This window comes from Vicugna pacos, chromosome 10 (assembly GCF_048564905.1).
Source record: "Vicugna pacos chromosome 10, VicPac4, whole genome shotgun sequence".
Lineage (NCBI taxonomy): Eukaryota > Metazoa > Chordata > Mammalia > Artiodactyla > Camelidae > Vicugna > Vicugna pacos.
In genome coordinates, this window is record NC_132996.1 from 33,834,658 (window position 1) to 33,855,567 (window position 20,910).

General features: G+C 44.9%; 1 protein-coding gene across 7 annotated transcripts in view; it reads right to left on the bottom strand.

The window, feature by feature from the left end:
- IRAG1 (inositol 1,4,5-triphosphate receptor associated 1) overlaps window positions 1-19,541 on the bottom strand; it is a 174,193-nt gene extending 154,652 nt beyond the window's left edge. For 2 of the 7 annotated variants that reach the window (XM_072969491.1, XM_072969493.1), the window contains exons 1-3: window positions 19,273-19,539; window positions 17,391-17,609; window positions 15,919-15,984 (exon numbers count right to left, since the gene is read on the bottom strand). In XM_072969491.1, coding sequence (XP_072825592.1) covers window positions 15,919-15,984; window positions 17,391-17,445 — 121 coding nt within the window. In that variant the 5' untranslated portion in view covers window positions 17,446-17,609; window positions 19,273-19,539. Of the gene's footprint in view, window positions 1-15,918; window positions 15,985-17,390; window positions 17,610-19,272 lie in introns of all 7 variants that reach the window. The other 5 variants (XM_072969497.1, XM_072969500.1, XM_072969499.1 and 2 more) reach the window with 3 other exon arrangements.
- Between the last annotated feature and the right edge of the window lie 1,369 nt (window positions 19,542-20,910).

Below are 20,910 nucleotides of genomic sequence, written 5' to 3' on the forward strand. Positions count from 1 at the left end.
GGGAAGGGTTTTACTCTTCCAGAAGTCTGAAGACCCACCACGGTCCTCAGGGGACATGATGCAACTGCAGAGAGTGGCCTTGGGCCAGAGCAGGGACTCAAAGCCACAGCTTAAAATCCACAGCTTAATATACGTTCATTCATTCATTCATTCATTTGTTCAATAAACATGTATCTTTTCTACTTCCTCCTAATAAGTCTCTTTGTCTTTCCTCTTGCCTTTGTCCAATCCATTTCAGTCCCTGTTAGCAGCCAGAGAGACACTTCTAAAATGCCATTCTGTTGCTTACACCCTCTGGCAGAGGGAGACGAGACCCCAGTGACTGAAAGGACTCCACTCCTGTATTAAGAGCTGCTCTCCCTGAGCTCTGCTAAGTCTACCCTCCACCTTCCTGCTTAAAAGAGCCACTGCTGATCTTGGGCCTTTCACATACCTTCTCCAGATGTGTTGATATAAAAGCCAGAGTGATGTCTCCTTCCATTTCGTATTAGAATAACTCTTTGAACTTTCAGAGTTTAATCTTATTTTTTGGAGTTTTTAGAAGAGGAAAAGGGGGAGTGGGGTAGAACAAATGATGCCGCCTCACTGTGACTCATTTACCACTTCACTCTGCCCCCAGACCCTCTCTTTGAGACTTCCATGTAACACCTACATGTAACAGAGGGACTGCTAATGGGAAAAAAAAAAAAAAAAACAACCTATAATCTTTACTATGGTTAGAAGCGGCAATAGCAAACCACATTGGGGTAGATTATACCTACCATGGGGGAAAAATCAACTGGGTGAACTCTCCTAACAAATATAAAGCAAATAAACACTCGTACACAGGAAAGAGATGTAACAGAAACTCCTGTAGCCTGACAAAGACCACTTCTCCCAAACATCTGTGCTATGTCTACTTTGGTAATCTGCATAGGAGGCAGGGGCATTGACCCCTAACCCTTTCCTTTTGCAGAAGCATTATTACAATCTCACTGACGTACTGGGAAGTCCTCAGCTGGAATCTGTGAACAGAAAGGTATATCAAGGGCCCCAGAGGGGAACACACCCTAGGGGTCTGGGCTGCTGATCCAGCTCGTGATAAGAGTCAAGTGTTCACGGAGGAGGCATGGCTTTGGTGGAGCCCACAGCTGAGGCTGCAAGTCTTTCTCAACCAAGCCACCCTGACATTGCGCTGTGCTTTGGGTCTAACGCCTGAGTCGAATGAATTAAAAGCGCTTTAACTTTAGGACCTAAATATGAGACACTCCTGTCACCCAAGAGGGTATATCAGTCAGCTAGAGGTTATGCTACAGTAACAAAAAAAACCCTCCAAAATCTCAGTGGCTTACAACAGTAAAGGTGTATGTCTTAGTCGTGTTACATGCTGGCTGTGGTTTGGGTATAGCTCTGCTCCGTGAACCCTTCACTCCAAGACTCAAACTGAAGGAGCAATCCCACATTGCCATTTTTGTGGCAGAAAATAAAAGACATATAGTGATGGCTCTTCAAGGTTCTAATCAGAAGCAGCACATGTTATTTCCATCACATTGGCCAAAGCAAGTCACAGGGCCAAGCTAGACAGCAGTGGAGTGAGAAATACAATCTTTTCACAAGGAGGGCCCAGGAGGAACAATCTACCACAGAGAGCTCTAGACTAATGAGGGCATTATCATGGCAATGACCCACAACTACATGAGACCTGTTTTCAACTATGACACCAGATGATGGCTACAGAAGAGTGGCAGCAACATCACCGTTGGACCAATGAGACTCTTAGAGTTCTCTCTCTGCCTGGCATTTGGCTGCAGGACTTCCCTTTGGACTGAGGAAACCTCTGAAGTTATTAGGAAAGGCGAGGGAGGATGTACCTCAAGTGGAAGACACTGGACTTCCTGCTAAAAGACAGGCATGTGGGTACACAGAAATTTTAAGGAAAATGATTTAAGTTGTACTCCAAGTTGGGAAGGCAGTTCATACAAATTATATGCAAAATCAAGAAGATGGCCTATCATTGTAACAGTAAACAGTCAATCATTGGTAACCAGATGCCAGATAAACTCTGTTAAGCACTTCATACGAATTACTTTAGTCCACACAAGAATTTACAAGTAGGTAGAAATACTACCCCTTTTTACAGAAACAAAGACTTAGAAAGGTGAAGTATCCTTTTCAAAGACACAGATCTAGCAGGTGGCAGAGTTCTGATTCAAACCCAAACATCTCTAAGTCCAGGATTTTCTCTCTAAACCACAACATTTGCTTGCCTCCCTCTGATGCCCTTGGTCTGATCCTCATCTCTTTAGTCCCCTTTCCTCTTCTAATTTGACTCCATTTCCTTTTTCATGTCTTTGCCTGTCTTCCTCTTAGACATTCCCTCTGCTACTGTAGTGCCAGGAGCCTCTCCAGAGAAGGATCTCCATAGAAGGATCTCCACTCTCTGTCATCTTGAAAGTGGAAACTTAAACCTGCCTGAGCATAGCTCTAAAGGTCAAGGTTGCCCTGGAGTGTCCTGGGTCTCATGCCCCTCCCTCCTCTGCTAAGAATGGCCACCTCCCTACCTAGAGTCCATCTCTGGCTACAACTCTCTGCCGCCTATCCTACACTGGGAGCTTCCAGCTTTGCTAGAATAGGGGTAGGAGGAGCAGAGCCCCAGAAGCAAACCCTGCAGCAAGTGCACAGCGAGCACAAGGCCAGCGTGTCCCCATTCACAAGGAAAGGTCCCCATTTCTAGAGGAAGCAAACCTATTCAGCCAAGAACAACTCAGGAATTGTAAAATGCTGAAAACACTCCAAGTGCCAGAGTCTTTCTGTTCCAGGCCCAGGCTGTTCAAGGCCTTAAGCAGTCCCACACTTGGCACTTGGAGAGTCAGCAATTACCATTTCATCTGAACAAACAGCATGCTAAAGTTTGCCCTTAGAGGGTGACCGTAAGCTCTGAACCAAAAACTAAGAAAACACTTTGGCAAGACAGATTTCTTTTCTGATTTGTGAATGTACTTAAAGGGAAAGTCTCCTGATGACCTAAAAATTGTATGGCACTTGGTTTTGTATTCAACTAAATCCTCTGTATAAACAAAAAATAGAATTATATGAAATTGAAATTGTGCATCCTCCCTAATTACTCTATCAAGGCAGGCTTACATTTGAAAGCCTTCTCCCAAAGTTGTGTATCTCAACATGTGATCACCTACTATGCATGCTTTAAATTTAGGTTCCTGGATTCTAGCCCAGTTGGGGGTGGTAGAGCTGGGAATTCTGTCATTTCTAGCAAGCTTTCTAAGAAATTCCCACTGAAATTTGAGAACCACTGCCCTAACTAGTGAAAAGCCAAAAAAAAAAAAAAAGACTCCAATAAGTTCATGTGAAATAGAAGTTTTGGACTCCCCCAAATGCCTATAACCTCTCTCAAAAATTAGTCTATGCCATTACTTGCAGAAGATTGCTAAGTGGCCAAGACACCTCCTCCCATAAGCACACCAAAATTACAACTATCTACAGAAGGGAACTCATACAACTCCACATCAAACAAAAAAATAACCTGATTGAAAAACGGGCAGAGGAAGTAAATAGACATTTTTCCAAAGAAGACATACAAATGGCCAACAGACATATGAAAAGATGCCCAAAGGGCACAGGACCAGCTGGTACTTTCATATACTTCTTACAACTGAAGCCTGTGGTTTTAGAAAAGCTGGGAGGCTTTCAGGGAAAAGCTGTGGTTACAGGGATCATCCCAGAGGATGGAATTCGTGAATCTTGGACTCAAGCACCTTGAATAAGGGCAAACCTGGAAGACAAGCTAGTCCAGGCATTTGCTGAGCTGACCAAGGGGCCTGAGTACAGAGCAGAATGAAGAAAGTGCAGTCAAAACGCACAACTAGGCAGGAGCCATAACAGAGCTCCTGGCTACTTATCTGAAATTCCAGCTGTTGCCAACTTAGGCTTTCCTGTCACTACTAGAGAGGCATCGCCAACTTACTTTGGACCCATGCTGTTGAGGGACAATGAAATAACTGCTGCTTACTGCTTGGTCACCACGCGCGCCAGTCAGAATACACTATGCGCACCTGCCATTGGGTCACCATCTCTAGCACCTACCCAGCTGGGTGCGCTGTGGGGAGGAAGCAGGTAATCCTGTCTCCAGCCCTCTTGCCCTCCTGAAAATAGACTTATCCTATGATCCAGCAATCCCATTCTTGCTCTAAGTCATCATTCATCCACTCTGACTCCTGACCCTTCCAGCTAGCTGAGGTCACACCCCATCTCTCTCCTGGAGACAGAAAGAGGCAGCAGCCTCCAGTTTGCCAGCCCCGCCCCCAACCCCTGCCACATGAACCCACTGCACGGGAGGCGACCCCATCAGTCTTCTCCAGGCACAATCAGGATCGGGCTGTCGAGCTGGCCTGAACCTCTTCAATGTCGTCCTCATGGCTGACAGGATAAACTCCAAATCCCTCAATGGCAAACCCAATCCAGGCACAAGCTGCCCTTCTCATTTCATTTCCCTTTCTAGTCCCACACAAATCCCCAGCCTCGTGCTCAGGTGAGACCTAAATACGCGCTCTCCGAGAATGCTCTGCAGGTTCCAACTTTCCTATCTTTTCACAGTCTGTTCTTTCCCCTCTGAAGCCCTCCTCCCTCTCTGTACTCATCGAAAGTTGAGCCATTCTTCACAACTCAAGACAAACACCACCTCCTCCATGAAGCCGTCCCACCTGGAAGCAACTTCTCATTTCTCTCTGCTTCTTAGTACTTGCCATCATCTAAATAGCCATCCTCGTCACTCTCTGCCTTTGCTTCAGTGAAACCTTTATTTGAATTTAAATTCCTTGAGGGCAGTGTCATGTATTAAATTGCTAGCATGGCGTGTATATTCAATAAATATCTGCTGAATCAGAGCTGATCTCAAAGATGAAACTAGAAAGGGAATTATGGAAAACAGTGTGGAGATTCCCTAAAAAACTGAAAATAGACTTACCCTACGATTCAGCAGTCCCACTCCTGAATGTATATCCAGAAGAAACTCTAATTTGAAAAGATATACACATCCCAATGTTCACAGCAGCACTATTTACAATAGCCAAGACATGGAAGAAACCTAAATGTCCATAGACAGATGACTGGATAAAGAAGTTGTGACAGACATATACAATGGAATACAATTCAACCATAAAAAAGAATAAAATAATGTCATTTGCAGCAACATGGGTAGACCTGGAGATCATCATACTAAGTGAAATAAGCCAGAAAGAAAAAGAAAAATAACCTATGATATCACTTACATGTGGATTTTTTTTAAAAAGGACAAAATGAACTTATTTACAAAACAGAGACAGATTCACAGACATACAAAACAAACTTATCGTTACCAAGGTGGGAAGGGGGTGGGGAGGGATAAATTGGGAGTTTGGGATTTGCAGATACTAACTACTATATATAAAATAGATAAACAACAAGGTCCTACTGTATAGCACAGGGAACTATATTCAATACCTGTAATGGCCTATAATGAAAAAGAATATGAAAAAGAATACATATATATGTATAACTGAATCACTATGCTGTACACCAGAAATTAACACAACATTATAAATTGACTATACACTATATTTCAATTTAAGAAAAAGAGAAAAGGAATTCTGGGGTAGTTAACAGAAGAAAGAAAGAATAGAGTCTGTGTTCTCATCAAGCCAGCACTCCCTCAAGGATGAAGCTGGGGAGAAAGCCACAGTGTCCCCAGGCTTGGCCACATCCCAGGGCTCACAGCTGTCTCCAGCCACACAAATCCAGCCCTGTGTTCAAAGACAGAGCCTTTACCTGGTGAGAAGCAGACACAACAACCGTCTAAACTCAGGTCACCTGGGCGTTAAGATGCTGTGACCTTAATGCCGGAAGTGGGCATCCCAAACTTAAGCACCTACGCTCGTGCCTCCCTCTCAGGGCAGAGCCTTTCTGAATACGACTCTCCTTGGAGGGGGGTGCAGGGACAGCCAGCCATGACACTGGGCTCCAGTGAACAGCACCAAGATGGATTGGGGTGTACAGAATTTATAGAGGTTATGAAAGGTCTTCTGTTCAACCTGCACATACCGAGGTCCCTCTAACTTTCAGCTTTCCCACTTCCTTTGGTACCACATAAAGAAGACCCAGTTGTCAGCCTCTGGGTGCTACTTATACTCCTGCCTCCATAGGTACCCAGGTTTCCCACAGAACAGGGAAGGTGGGGAGCTGTCAGCCCCTCCACTCCTCAGGGAATGAATTCCCAGCGATGTTGGAGTTTGCCATGAGGCCTGAAGCTTCCTGCTGGTGACTTGGGGTGGAGGTGGGAGGGAAAGGAGGCGAACAGAGTCAGGATCTGATCTTGAACCCTAGGGATCCAACAGGGACACCAGGCTCAAGCACAGCCTGTCTGACCCTCGTGAGTCCACCACTACCAACATTACCACCCCACCTCACTGCCACTGCTGCTTAGAGAAAAGGGGAAAAAACAATGACTTTGTAATATTAGCTCCTACACATGAACTCCGGAGCTTGTGGGGCCCCACAGACCTGCCACTTCCAGTGTGTGACTGATACAACAGGTATCTCAGTAGAACGCAGTTCACGTCGAAGGTTGAATGGTTTAATTCCACTAAAATCCCATCAACTATTAGGGCTTTATAAGAGCTCCTGAAAAATAATGATAGTTTACTACTATGGGTTGAATTGTGTCACCCAAAAATTCATATTTTGAAGTTTTAACCCCCAATACCTCTGAATGTGACCATATTGGAAAAAAGGATCATTGCCGATGTAATTAGTTAAGGTGAGGTCCCTAGGGTGGGCCTAATCCAATGACTGGCGTCCTTATAAAAAGGGAATTTGGACAGACACACACATGGAGAGCACTATGTGAAGAGACACAGGAGAAGATGGCCTTCTACAAGCCAAGGAGAGAGGCCTGGAACAAATCCTTCCCAAACATCCCTCAGACAGAACCAACCCCGCAGACATCTTGATTCAGACTTCCAGCCTCTAGAGTTGCGAGACAAAATACTTCTGTTGTTTAATCCACTCCATTTGTGCTACTTTGTTATGACATCCCTACAAACTAATACTCTTCCCGTTAAAAAATTCTCACTGTAAATCATGATCACTTATTCCAGTTGGTCCTACAACAACCCATGAATCAAGTGCTTTTATTTAGCCTCATTTTCCAAACGAGGACTCTATGACTATGAAATGTTAAGACACTTGCCCACAGTATTAAGTTGTGGAGCCAAGATTTGAACTCTGCTGCCTGACTCTGAAATCCCTGTTCTTTTACGCACCACCCATCACTGCCTCGGACAGAAGGGATGTCCTTATGCATAATGCTATCATGGCAACCGGGCTCACGGGGTCTACGCCTGGTCATTCTACTTCCTGGGAGGACATGCTCAATTCACTGTTATGAACACAATGGGCTTCCCAGCATGCCACTCAGGGTACACAACACTTGGCAGTTCCCAGATGGCCAAGATGGCCATGCACGGACCAGGGAGGCCGAGAGGCCAGCAAGGGCTGAGAGGTGAGGCCCAGTTAACAGGATTTGGCAAGAGGGTGAGGGGTGAGTCAGTACTCGTGGACCTGACAGGCTTGGTCATGGTTCTCCAGGGTGAGTGGCACTGGGCACTAAGAGATGCCAATGAGAAATCCATGTAGGCAGGAAACAGCTGGGCAGTTACTTGGAATTGAGCCTGGAGAGAAATAAGGACAAGATGGGGCAGAAGTGCAGGATCTGGGACCCACAGAGACCAAAGAGGCTGAAATTCAAGGCCAGAAGGTGGGGAGAGACCACAGGAGCCCCTCAGAGAAGATGCGGCCCCAGGTCAGCAGTCACTGGTCTCTGAAGCTGATTCCCGTGGGTCTGACTTTGGTGGGGCTTTCTGTGTAACTACTGGAGAAATAACTCCCTTTGGGCAAAGGAGACAAATGGGGAAAATCTCGTGTAAAGCAGTTCACCCAATGGCAGGCTTAGAGAGCCACACTGGTTTTTATTTGGGGCTCTCTGCCCCTACTGTGTCTGGTTGAAGTCCAAGGGTTATGAAAGGCTTTTAACAGCCCTGGACAAAACATGCCTTCCTCATTTCTCTTCTGATTCCAGGCCCTGACTTCCTACCAGATAAGGGATCAACAGGCCCAGAAGACCTGCCCCAGTCACTTCCTGAGTATTTCCCAGCCACTATCAGCTGGCCACCACTGCTTCCCCAAGTGGCTGGGGTATCAGATATGAGCTTATGGGCTCACCAGCTGGGACCAAGGCCAGCCTTCAGGAAGTTGGTGGCAGGGGACCTGCTTCCCTCTGAGCTCTGCTCACCCATCTTCACACCATTGCAGGGCATCCCCTGGTGCAAATACTTGCCGTTCATTAGTTGTATATAATCTAACATATGTTTTGAAAAGGCGAAAGTTTAGAATCCCATTTCAGGTTGAGCCTATAGAGGAGAAGGCAAATATGTTCCATTCAGTCTAATTCTGATTGGTTGGTAGTGTCTGCCTGGAGCACTGTGTTGAGAAGGATTCTGAAGAGACATCTGGGCTCAGCAAGGAGGAGTTCCAAGATCAATCAGTGGACAGAAGTGTGGATATGGGCAGGGAGGCATGGGTGGCAAACATTTGCTGCTTCTGGCCTGTGGCTTTCCTTGTATTCACAGCCACTCTCTGCGTGCATGTCCTGCCCTCAAGCACGTCAGCTCCATAGGGCTCAGAGTTGAGGCAGATACCTGAGCCAACTTGGTCTCCTCAGCATCAGAACATAGCACATGGTAGGGCATCCATACATATGTGCTGACCTGTCAGACTCTGCTGTCAGATTCTAGAAATGCACTCCCTAAACTGGGATTCCTTTCAATCTTCCCACACAGGGAAACATTGTAAGTAGCAAAATAACTTACAGCCCTTTTGATAAGTTTAACAATGTCACAAGAACCATAGAGAAATTCTACTTTTTGACCCAGTAATAGCATCCTTGAGATGTCATTCCACAGAAACACTCAAGACATGAGGAATATATTCAGTCATGCATTTAGTAAGCTGGCTAAAGATGAGAGCGATGTGTGGAGGGTTCACTGTGCAGGGCACTCATACACCATCTTGTTAGCAACCTCTGACTTCCTGCATCTCCCTCCCCTTTTCATTTCTCCTCCCAGACAGCCTCAGAGGCTCCAAGTTCCTCCCCTCTATTATAAGAGCAACTCAGCTCTCCATAACTCCTTCCCCAACACTCGCCCCGCCCCAAGCCCCCAAGATGGTCCAGTCAACACTCTCACTCCCCATGCCACAGAAGGCAGTGCAAAGTGGTTATTTTTAGCATACCTTTTCTTCCTCTCACATATACTACGGCAATTATATAGCTATTAGAAAAAAGACAAGGTTAGATCTGTATGTACCGACCTAAAAAAAGATGCCAATGATTTACCACCAAATGAAAATAACAAACAAATTGCAGAGCCAAAAAACAGTGTGATACCTTCATATCCATGAGGTCTAGCAAGCTGCTTGTCAAACTGTTAGCTGCAGTTACCTGTGGGGAGGAAATGAAACTGAAGATAAGTTACAAAGGAGGACATTCGCTTTTTTACTCCATATAACTGTGTTGTTTGAACTTTATTTTACAATGAAAATGTACTGACTATGTAACTGAGAAAGAAAAGAGTAGGATTTCAGCACGGGGGGAGCAGGCCAAGGATTGCCAAGGCCCTGCCCTCTTACAGAAGCAGATTTTTACCCTCAGCTGGTTTGCTTGAGGCCAGATGCTCATTTACCCCCAGCTGCCGCAGGAAGCTGAGAGATGGTGGCCTCTCCTGTTGGAGGCATTGCTTGAAGGGCAAGTCTTAACGCTTTTGCATTGCTGCTGGGTAACAACCCTTCTGTCTCGGCTGTGTGGAAGAGCCTTTCCAGACCACTCAGGTGCATGCAGTGCACCAGGGTAGTCTGGGGTCTGGAAGACCCCTCCTTGATAGGTTCTCCTTCTTCTGCTGAGAGACATGCCAAAATACCTGGGGTTCATCAGGACCACAAGCTCCTCTTCAACAAGGAGAGGTGAGGGGATTCTGACCTACTGATGTCGGTCCTCACCTTTCTCAACAGGATTAATCAGGCTTGGCCAAAACCAACCAGCAACTCTGAATGAAAACAGAGAACTCCCAGCCTCAGTTCTATTTTGTCCACCAAGACTTAACTCATGGGAAATATAGATAAGTCAACAGGATGTGGTTTTTAATCACTGTAATGGATCAGGGGAAGCAACAGCCTTGAATGTTCTCCCAGGTCGGATGGGAGTTCCCCTCCTAGGAGAAGAAAATGCCTGGCAAGTTAGTGCTGGTTGTTGGCAGGAGGCTTCTCCGTTCCTTGCCATGTAGTCCTCTCCATAGGGCTGCTGGAGTGTCCAAGAGTGATAAGGTCACGTCTTTTATGACCTAGTCTCAGAAGTCACACATCACTTCTGCCACATTCTATTCATTTTCTAATAGAAAGCTTAGCCCTGACTTAAAAGGAAAAGAATAAGACTCCACTTTTTGAAGAGAAAAGAAAGAACTTGTGAGCATATTCTAAAACTACCACAGTTATTACCTATCTGGCTCTGTATAGCCATAAGAAACTTAGAAATGAGTCATATGAAACCCTTGCCATCAGCTGCAAATCAATCAATGTGATACATCACATTAACAAATTGAAGAATAAAAATCATTTGATCATCTCAATAGGTGCAGAAAAAGCTTTTGACAACATTCAATATCCATTTATGACAAAAGCTCTCCACAAAGTGGGTGTAGAGGGAACATACCTCAACATAATAAAGGTCATATACAATAAGCCCACAGCTAATATCATACTCAATGGTGAAAAACTGAAAGAATTTCCTATAAGAGCAGGAACAAAACAAGGATGCCCACTCTTGCCACTTGTATTCAACATAGTATGGGAAGTCCTAGCCACAGAAATCAGAAAAAGAAATGGGAGGAATCCAAATCGGAAAAGAAGAAGTAAAAGTGTCACTGCTTGCAGATGACATGATACTATACATAGAAAATCCTAAAGATGCTACCAGAAAACTACTAGAGCTTATCAATGAATTCGGTAAGATGAAGGAAACAAAATTAATATATAGAAATCTGTCACATTTATATACACTAACAATGAACTATCAGAAAGAGAAATTAAGGAAACAATCCCATTTACAATCACATCAAAAAGAATAAAATACCTAGGAATAAATCTAAGGAGGTAAAAAAATGAATACTCAGAAAACTATGAGATGCTGATGAAAGAAACTGAAGATGACATCAACATATGGAAAGACATACCATGCTCATTTTTGGAAGAATTAATACTGTTAAAATACTACCCAAGGCAATCTACAAATTCAATGAAGTTCATATCAAAATACCAATGGCATTTTTCACAGAACCAGGACAAATAATTTTAAAATTTGCATAGAAACACAAAAGACCCTGAATAGCCAAAACCATCTTGAGAAAGAAGAACAAAGCTGGAAGTATCATGCTTCTGACTTCAGATTATACTACAAAGCTACAGTCACAAAAACTGTATGGTAGTGGCACAAAAACAGACACATAGATCAATGCAACAGGCTAGAGAGTCCAGAAATAAATCCATGCACTTACACTCAATTAATCCAAGACAAAGGAGGCAAGAATATACAATGAGGAAAGGACAGTCTCGTCAATAAATGGTGCTGGGAAAACTGGACAACTCCATGTAATGAATGAAATTAAAACATCTTCTCACACTATATACAAAAATAAACTCAAAATGGGTTAAACATCCAAATGTAAGCCCATAAAACTCTTAGAAAAAAATATAGGCAGAACACTCTTTGACATAAATAATAGCAATATTTTTTTGGATCAGTCTCCTAAGGCAAAGGAAACAAAAGCAAAAACAAATAAATGGGACCTAATTGAACTTAAAAGCTTTTGCACAGAAAAGGAAATCATTGACAAAACAAAAAGACGATCTACTGAATGAGAAAATACTTGCAGTAATATGACCAATAAGGGGTTACTATTCAAAATACAAAAATAGGTCATGTAAGTCAATATTAAAAAAACTCAATTAAAAAATGGGTAGAAGATCTGAATAGACATTCTTCCAAAGAATACATACAGATGGTCAACAGGCACATGAAAAGATGCTCAATGTCACTAATCACCAGAGAAATGCAAATCAGAACCACAACGAGATATTACCTCACACTTGCCAGAACGGCTATCATCAAAAGACCACAAATCACAAATGCTGACCAGGATGTGGAGAAAAGGGAACCCTCCTACACTGCTGGTGGGGATGTAAATGGGTGCAGCCACTGTGCAAAACAGTATGGAGGTTCTCAAAAAACTAAAAATAGAACTACCATATGACCCAGCAATCCCACTCCTGGATATCTCTCTGAAGAAAACAGAAACCCTAATTCAAAAAGATACATGCACCCCAATGTTCACAGCAGCATTACTTATAGCAGCCAGGAGATGGAAGCACCCTAAGCAACCTAATCTCATCAACAGACAAACAGATAAAGAAAATGGGGTATATACATAAAAATAGATAAATTCATATATACATACAATAAAATGCTACTCAGCCATGACAGAGAATGAAATTTTGCCATTTGCAACAACATGGATAGATTTGGAGGGTACTATGCTAAGTGAAATAAATCAGACAGAGAAAGACAAATACTGTATTTTATCATTTATATGTGAACTCTAAAAAATAAAACAAATGAATATAACAAAACAGAAACTGACGCATAGATACAGAGAACAAACCAATGATTACCAGTTGGGAGAGGGGAGGTGGAAGGGGCAGGACAGAAGGAGGGGATTAAGGACACAAACCACTATATATAGAATAAATAAGCTACAAGGATATAACATATAGCAAAGGGAAATATACCCAATATTTTATAATAACTTTAAATGGAGTATAATCTATAAAAATACGGAACCACTATGTTGTACACCTGAAACTAATATGATTGTATATCAACCATACCATAATAAAAAGAAAAAAAAAATCCCTGCCCTCAAGAAACTTTCAATTTAACAAAGGAGACTGACATGTCACCTTGTAATACATAAAAGTGTGGAAACACAGAGGAGAAAGTTTTCCACGGGAGGAGGGAGGACAGTGGGAGAAGAGTCTCTGAAAGGAGGCAGCATCTGATACAGGCCTTGGACTGTGAGTAAGAATGTGTTACATAAGGTGAACTGACGCTCAACACCCATTCCAACCTCCTTCTAGTGCTGCCTGCACCACAAAAGCTGAAGATAAAACTACATTTCCCAGACTTCCTTGCAGGCAATGGTCTGGACAGGAGTTAGGTTCTACCAGTATGACGCACAAAAGCAAGATTAGGAGGGCAGGAGTCAGGAACGAGCTAAGCTCTCGTCCCTTCCACTATTTCTGTCGATGAGTCTTCCATGGTGTTTACTTTTTCTGCAGCACAGGGGGCAGTGGCCCCAGTGCTCAGATACTAGCTCATGGGTGTCCAGAGGAAGGAGTGGGGGCCTCCCTTTGCTAGTGAGACTATGGCCGGTGTGCATGGTTCTGGAGTGAGAGCTGTGTGCTTCCTGAGAGTAGAAAATGCTCAAGCCTTCCAGAACCCCTTCGAGAGTTGGAGTGGAAAGACTCAGCACAGGGACAGCTTTCCTCAAAGTCTCCCTCCAGTGTCTACTCCTCCTGGCCCCCTTGGCTTCAACTCTGACGTATCTTTGAGTGAGGTGCCACCCTTTTGCAAGGACTCAGAGGTGATCTTACCTTGGGAAGTGCCAGGATCTCGGCTCTTTCACTACAACTGAGAGTGAAGCCATTTCATTTTAACAACCGATCGCTCTGAGTTAAAAACCATAAAATGCCTCTCCAGTCTTACTTTCTCCCTCACTGAACCACACACCCACACATGTAAAGTTGTCAGCCAAATGGAAGTGTTGCTGGATTCATTTAAGACACAAATATGAGAACTTTAGAAAGTCTATAAACTCAGCAGTTGTCAGCTTTGCTTCACTGATGTTTGTCTGCAGTTTCTGGGCTGAGATGTGCAGGTTAGGATGGAGCTCACCCCCCAACCCCTCCCAGGCCTGGGCTGCAGAGACACTGACTTGTGATGGGTTTTTTTTTTTTTTTATCACCTTCAGCCTTTAATTGAAGCATCAATACCACATGCCAGCTTCCAGGGGGCTCTCGCTCTCCTGCACACCACACACTCCCTCCCAACATACACACTGCTCCAGACACTGTTCGGAGACTGACATCCCCACACTCATTTGATAAATATTTATAGCTTAAGAGACAACAGCTGGAAAGCCCACAATAGCCGTGGATCCCACCCACAGTGGGACTCGCCTGGTGTCATCTTGGCTTGTAAACCTCTCTGAGTGCAGGGCAAGGCGTCCTGGGCAAGAGGTAATAAATACCCACTGCTTGGCTGAGCCCCTATCTGACAGCATCTTGAAGGTTTCCTGTGTAGCCCGTGAGACTTAGATCTCCAAGGGCGCTCACACTCAGCGGAAGCATGAGGATGAGATGGATTTGACTTTTGAAAGATGATTCTTTTTTGAATAGTAGTAAAGAGACAGTGTCCAGATGTCCCCAAAAGACCTCCTCATGCAGCTTCTGAACACTTTCTAGATCCTGGGCCCCTTTTGGAATGTGATTAAAACTCCAGGTAGTCTCCCCAGAAAATACACACAAGCCCATGCACACAACACTGTGCATGTAATGACTTCAGAGACAGGCCTTCCAGAAGCTAAGGGTCTCACAGAGAAGGTACACAAACAAACAAAAATGCACGTAAATATAGATGAGGAAGTGACGGATGCTCTGAAGGACTGAGGTGCTTAAGCATTCTGAGACTTCATGGGGGAGAGAGACCAAGCTGTAAGGTAAAGGACCACGCACAGGGGAACCAGTCCTAAAAGCACTCCCGTGTACTCCAGACATCCGCTGAGGGTCTCTGCTCTTTGATGTCCACGGGAGGTGGCCTGGACTTCTGAGTCCCATGGACTGCGGCACTCCACACCCTCTCTAGGATTTCTGCTGATCCCCTGTGGGGACCCCGGTCTCCTGGCCCTTTTATCTCTCAAAATTCTAGCCTCCTCACACACCACTTCAGTCCCCACACAACATTCTCCCCAACATGAAATTCAGTCACTCCCTGGATTTCCACAACAGAAAAATGGGATCACACCAAGCATTGAGACATACAGGTTTTACAGAATATGGGGGAGTGGCTCCTGGCCTTCAGCCATTCACTGAGTCCTTCTGCCTTCTCTCCACATTTTTGTCTCTTTCCTCCCCTTTTTCGGAAGCAACTTAGTTTCAGGTAACACCTAGGCCCAGGGTTGGGGGAGAGAGTGAGGGTAGCGGGGAAGGGGAACTACCCTCTCTCCAGGGACTTACCAACTTATCCTTGCAAAACACACACACAGTACTTTCTCTAAGAAGAATCTGGCAATAAAAGTCTCTCCATCCTATTTGTGTTGGTTAGTTGAAGAGAACAAAATCCACTCCAGCTAAAGTAAGCAAGGAGGGATTTATGACAGGATATTAAGCATCTACCAGAACTAACAGGGGGAATTTAGGAAAGACTTTAGGTTGAGCTTTCAGAAAAGCTTCCCAAAGAAGACCTGGGCCACCAAGGAAGCTGCTCGCTCCAGAACCAGCACCGCTCCTGCCACCACACCAGGTCACCAGCAAAAGGGATGATCCTGGCCTCCCAACATCCACGAGGCTAGTGACAGGACACCAGGATGTCTGCTCGTGCCACCAGACACAGCTCCGTCAGCCCCTCAACTGCAGAGCCAGCAGAAAGAGCAGGGGCAGCAGAAGCATGGCCCCTGCCCGCCCACGCGCCTCTCCCCCAAGTGCCTCTGATGGTCAAGCCTTAATTACCTGACTGCCGGCGGCTGGGAAATGTCGTTGTTAGCTTTCCAGTCTTGGCAGTACTGGAACAGTCCACTGGAAGGCAAATGGAACGAAGGCTGAGTAGTGGCTGGGACAACCACTATCATGTATCAGTATCATGGTTCCTCAAAAAGTTATAAGTAGAATTACCATACGATCCAGCAATCCCACTTCTGGGTATATATACCAAAGAACTGAAAGAAGGGTCTTGAGGAGATATTTGTACACCTGTGTTCATAGCAGTATTACTCACAATAGCCGAAAGGTGGAGGCAACTCAAGTGTCCACTGATGTCTGAATGGATAAACAAAATGTGGTGCATAAATACAGGGGAGTATTATCCCACCTTGAAAAGGAAGGAAATTTCAAACATGCTGCAACATGGATGAACCTTAAGGACATTATGCTAAGTGAAATAAGCCAGTCACAAAAAGACACATTCTGTGTGATTCCACTTCCCTAGAGTAATCAAAGTCATAGAGACAGGAAGTAGAATGGTGATTCAGGAGGTGGCGGGTGGAGAATGGAGAGTTCTGCAAGATGAAAAGAATTCCGGAGATTGGTTGTGCAACAGTGTGAAGGTATTTAACACTAGTGACCTGCACACTTAAAAATAGTTAAGATGGACAATGGCAGATTTTGTTACGTATATCTTACCACAATGAAAACTTTTCTTAATTTTTTTGAGAAAAAATAATTTATTCAGTCCTTAGTTTTTCTTATGAAAACTTTTCTTAACTAAAAAAAAAAGCATTGTGCATAAGCTGCCTCCTCTACATTATACAGTGTTTGAGCATTAAATTTTGGATTAGAAGGGGCCTTTAGAAGATCTGTCCAATCCTGCAGCGGTCTGTCATTTAATCTAGGATGATAACAGCTACTGTCGTGGGGTGGTGGGGAGGCAAGCCCTGTGCTAAGTGCTTTTCTTGTGGTCTCTTATTCAACCCACATGAAGACCCTGGGGCGTAGGTCTCATTATGATCAGGCTTCAATGGGTTAAGTAACTTGCCAGAGGTCACAGAGCTAACACATCAGTGGTGCTGAGACCTGAACCCAGGTCCAGTTGGGCCCTGAGTCTCTGCCCAGCCACCACACCATACAGCCTCCCTGGCAGAGGCTGGTTTTTCGTGGTCCATTTCGGTGACCTTCCCAGCACAATGAGAACCCTAGTGTAAGAGGCTCTCTATCCTCCCCATTCCATTAAATAAACATAGGAGGATACTTCCCTCCTCCCTCTTCACAGCCCCCTCCCCAAGAGGCCCCCCAAGACTGACACAAACAGGAGGCAGCCTTGGGTGGGGTGGGTATGTGCTACCCTGGAAAGGAGACTGTGAGCTTTAGGGCCAAAGAGCCCTGGGTGGGAAGCCCAGAGCAACCCCATGCAGCTGTCTGAGCCTGAGCAGGGGATACCCTCTCTGAGCCTCACTCATTATCTGTCAAGTAGGGTAGGTGATACTCACCTCTTAGGGTGGCTAGAGGGATTAAATGACTATGTACACAGTTGTCCCTCAGCATCCATGGAGAATCAGTTCCAGAAGCTCCCGCAGACACCAAAATCCATGAATGCTCAAGTCATTCATATAAACTGGTGCAGTACAATGAACACAGTTGGCCCTCCATATCCACAGGCTTCGCCTCCATGGATTCATCCAATGTGGGAATCCAACAGTTGGTTGAATCTACACATAGGGAAGGCCCAATTACATATACAAAGTCTCCGGTGTCAGTCCTTCGAAATACAGAATTCTTGGCTTGAAACTCATCTCAGCTTCTGCCAGGACTAAGATGCATTTAGAGATTTACCCCTGCACAGATTGGAATTGTGTCATTTTCCTTCCAAGACAAAGAAGCTACAATTGGTCTTGGTTTTAAATACTCTTCTCTTCTCTGCTACCCATGAGAAGCCCCAAGAACTCTGCCAGGTCAGTCCTCTTGAGGACCAAGAGGCCGAAGGAGGGATAGGAAAGAACAGTCCTCCTATTAAAGCTGGACCCTGCGAGGCCTTCCACAGACGACTTCCTGGGAGGAGTTGATCTGTTCCGAGGTTTTCTGATATAAGAAACTGAAAACCCAACCTGAAGGCCTTAAACACCAGGGCAACTTAACGGTTCATGAAATCTAAAGTTCAGAGGCAGGGTGGGCTTCTAGCAAGGGTTGTTTAGAGGATCCCAGTATTTGGGGGGCTACATCTCTGTTTGTCTGTGAGTCTCTCCCCTCCCCCTCCCATCAGCTTTTTCCAAACTGGCCTTTTCCTGGGGTAGCTGGATGGCTGCAGGCAGCTGCCGGGAGACATGTTTCCTCCTTCACATCTGATGGATGGATATTGTTATATGTCCACTCCCAAAGCCATGGCAGAGGCCAAGGGAATGCCCAGGGGGCTGGGGTTATGTTGATGATTTAGGCCAGCTGGAAGCTACCCTGGTAACCAAAAGCTGATTTGACCTGGACTTAAACCACATGGTTGTTATACACAGTGGGATGGCAGCTGGAGAGGCAACTGTAACATTCACTACAAAACCCCTTTATCACTGGGTGCAGGTGTGTTGGGTTGGGTGTGTCAAGGTGTGTATGTGTGATATATCAGTGTGTGTGAAGTGTGTGTGTGTGAGTGTGTGTGAAGTGTGTGTGAAGTGTGTGTGTGTAGTGTGTGTGAAGTGTGTGTGTGTGAGTGTGTGTGATGTGTATGCGATGTGCCGGTGTGAGCATGTGTGTGAGATGCGGGTATTTAAGTGTATGTATGTTTGCTCGTTGTCTCACAACATATATAAATCAAATCATTATGCTGTGCACCTTAAACTTATACATGCTGTGTGTCAATCGTCTCTCAATAAAACTGTAAAAATTTTAAAAGAGTATATACGCTGGGTGATTGTGTGTAAGTGTGTGCATGGGGATTGAGTCTGTGTATAGCTGAGGAGACGAAGTATCCAGATTGTCTCGCTTCTGTTTGGGGCCTTTCACTCTGATCTCTGCTGCTACCATCTTGGTGGCCACTAGGCGGCACTGTGGCCCACCTTTGACCCTCTGGCCAACGTGCGGGCAAAATCTTTTTCCCCTAAACACACACGAGACGTTCGAAATCTTAAAAACAATTATACTAACAAAGAACAGAAAGGAAAACAATTCAGAGAGCATAAGAAACGTTCAAAGTTATTTCTGGCAACGTACGTCGTGGAGCCAATAATTACCTGAAGTTTTCCCCAGAGCGCTGTCTGCCTTTGAGCCTTCCCAGCTCCCGCCTGGCTGTGACTGAGGGACACCGCCCCATTCCCTGCGCTGCAGAACAGCCTCCAGGAAACCTGCTGCTTTGCAGCCAAGGCCAAAATTCCCACCTGCGCTCACCATTTCACCTCAGGGCCCGTCCTCTGTGCCGCCGCCGCTCCCCTCCCCCCGTCACTGCTCCGGGAGACGCCGCCTTTCCCAACAGCAAGGGGCCCACAGTAAACAGCTTCATTATACTCTGCGTGGTAAGAAGCGCACACCCTAACTAAACACAAAGAGAAAGCAGGCCTCACGCTCTCCACCAGGGCACTTTAGACTCCAGCTAAGGACCGGAAGGTCACCTGCTCCTCAAGCCCTAGTCTAGCTCTAGCTCTAGCTGCCTGGCCGGCTGCCCAGCCCGCTGCCCAGCCCCGCCCCCACCCCACCTCAGCCCCGCCCCTGCCAGTCGGGAGGATCCCCAGTCCAGTGCCGCGCTCTGCTGCCCTCTGCTGGGGTCTTGCTCACACAGCCCTGGAGTTCGCCAGCAACCGTGGGACAGGGGGCTCTCTCCCCCAGCTCTTTCAGAGTTCCCCTTTCATCTGGCCTCTGGATCATAGCTCACCAATGTTGTAACCCACCTATCGCTACTCAGATGTTTAATTATATTTTTAAAGGTGTAAGTAGCTTAAAACTCTCATGTCACAGAGCCATGGTGAAGATTGAAAGTGATTACCTATTCATTCATTCACGATTTGCTTATGGCAGGCAGTTTGCTAGACTCCATGTTGTCACTAAGAATACAAAAAGGAATAAAAAAGAAACTATCCCAAAGAGGGAATAAATAAGATGCTCGCCTAGAATATAACAAGAGGAAGCTACTTGGACGAGGAGGAGGCAACACGTCCTCACTGCAACTTTTGTTTTCTTCCTTCCCATCATAACAGCTGGAGTGACAATCTCATCCTCCAAGAAACTGGAGCAGGTCGCTTCCCTGCTTCAAATCCATTAAGTGCTTCCTTTTGTACCGAGGACAAAACCAAGCTTTCCCGACAAAACCTCGCCGATCTGTCTAGCCCCATCCCACATCCCTCTCTCCTGCATTAGCTGTGCTCACCACACTGGTCTTTTTTTTTTTTAAGCTTCTTCAAATAAATCAAGCTGTTTTCTGCCTCCCAACCTTTGGATATGTAGCTGCCTCTCCTTGAAATGTTCCTGCCTCCATCTCTGTGAAGCTGGTTACTTCTTTTCTTTTTTTTAAAGTACAGTCTGTTTATACTGTTGTGTTAATTTCTGGTGTACAGCATAGTGATTCAGTTATAAATTCATATATATACATGTATTCCTTTCATATTCTTTTTCATTATAGGCTATTAAAAGGTATTGAATATAGTTCCCCGTGCTCTACAGAAGAAATTTGTTTTTTATCTATTTTATCTATAGTAGTTAGTATCTGCAAATCTTAAAACTCCCAATTTATCCCTTTCTACCCTCTTTCCTCCCCTGGTAACCATAAGTTTGTTTTCCATGTTTGTGAATTTGTTTCTGTCTTGTAAATAAGTTCATTTGTGTCCTTTTTTAGATTCCACATATAAGTGATATCATATGGTATTTTTCTTTCTCTTTCTGGCTTACTTCACTTAGTACGATGATCTCCAGGTCCATCCACGTTGCTGCAAATGGCATTATTTTATTCTTTTTTATGACTGAGTAGTATTCTATTGTGTGTTTATATACCACAACTCCTTTATCCAGTTATCTGTTGATGAACATTTAGATTGC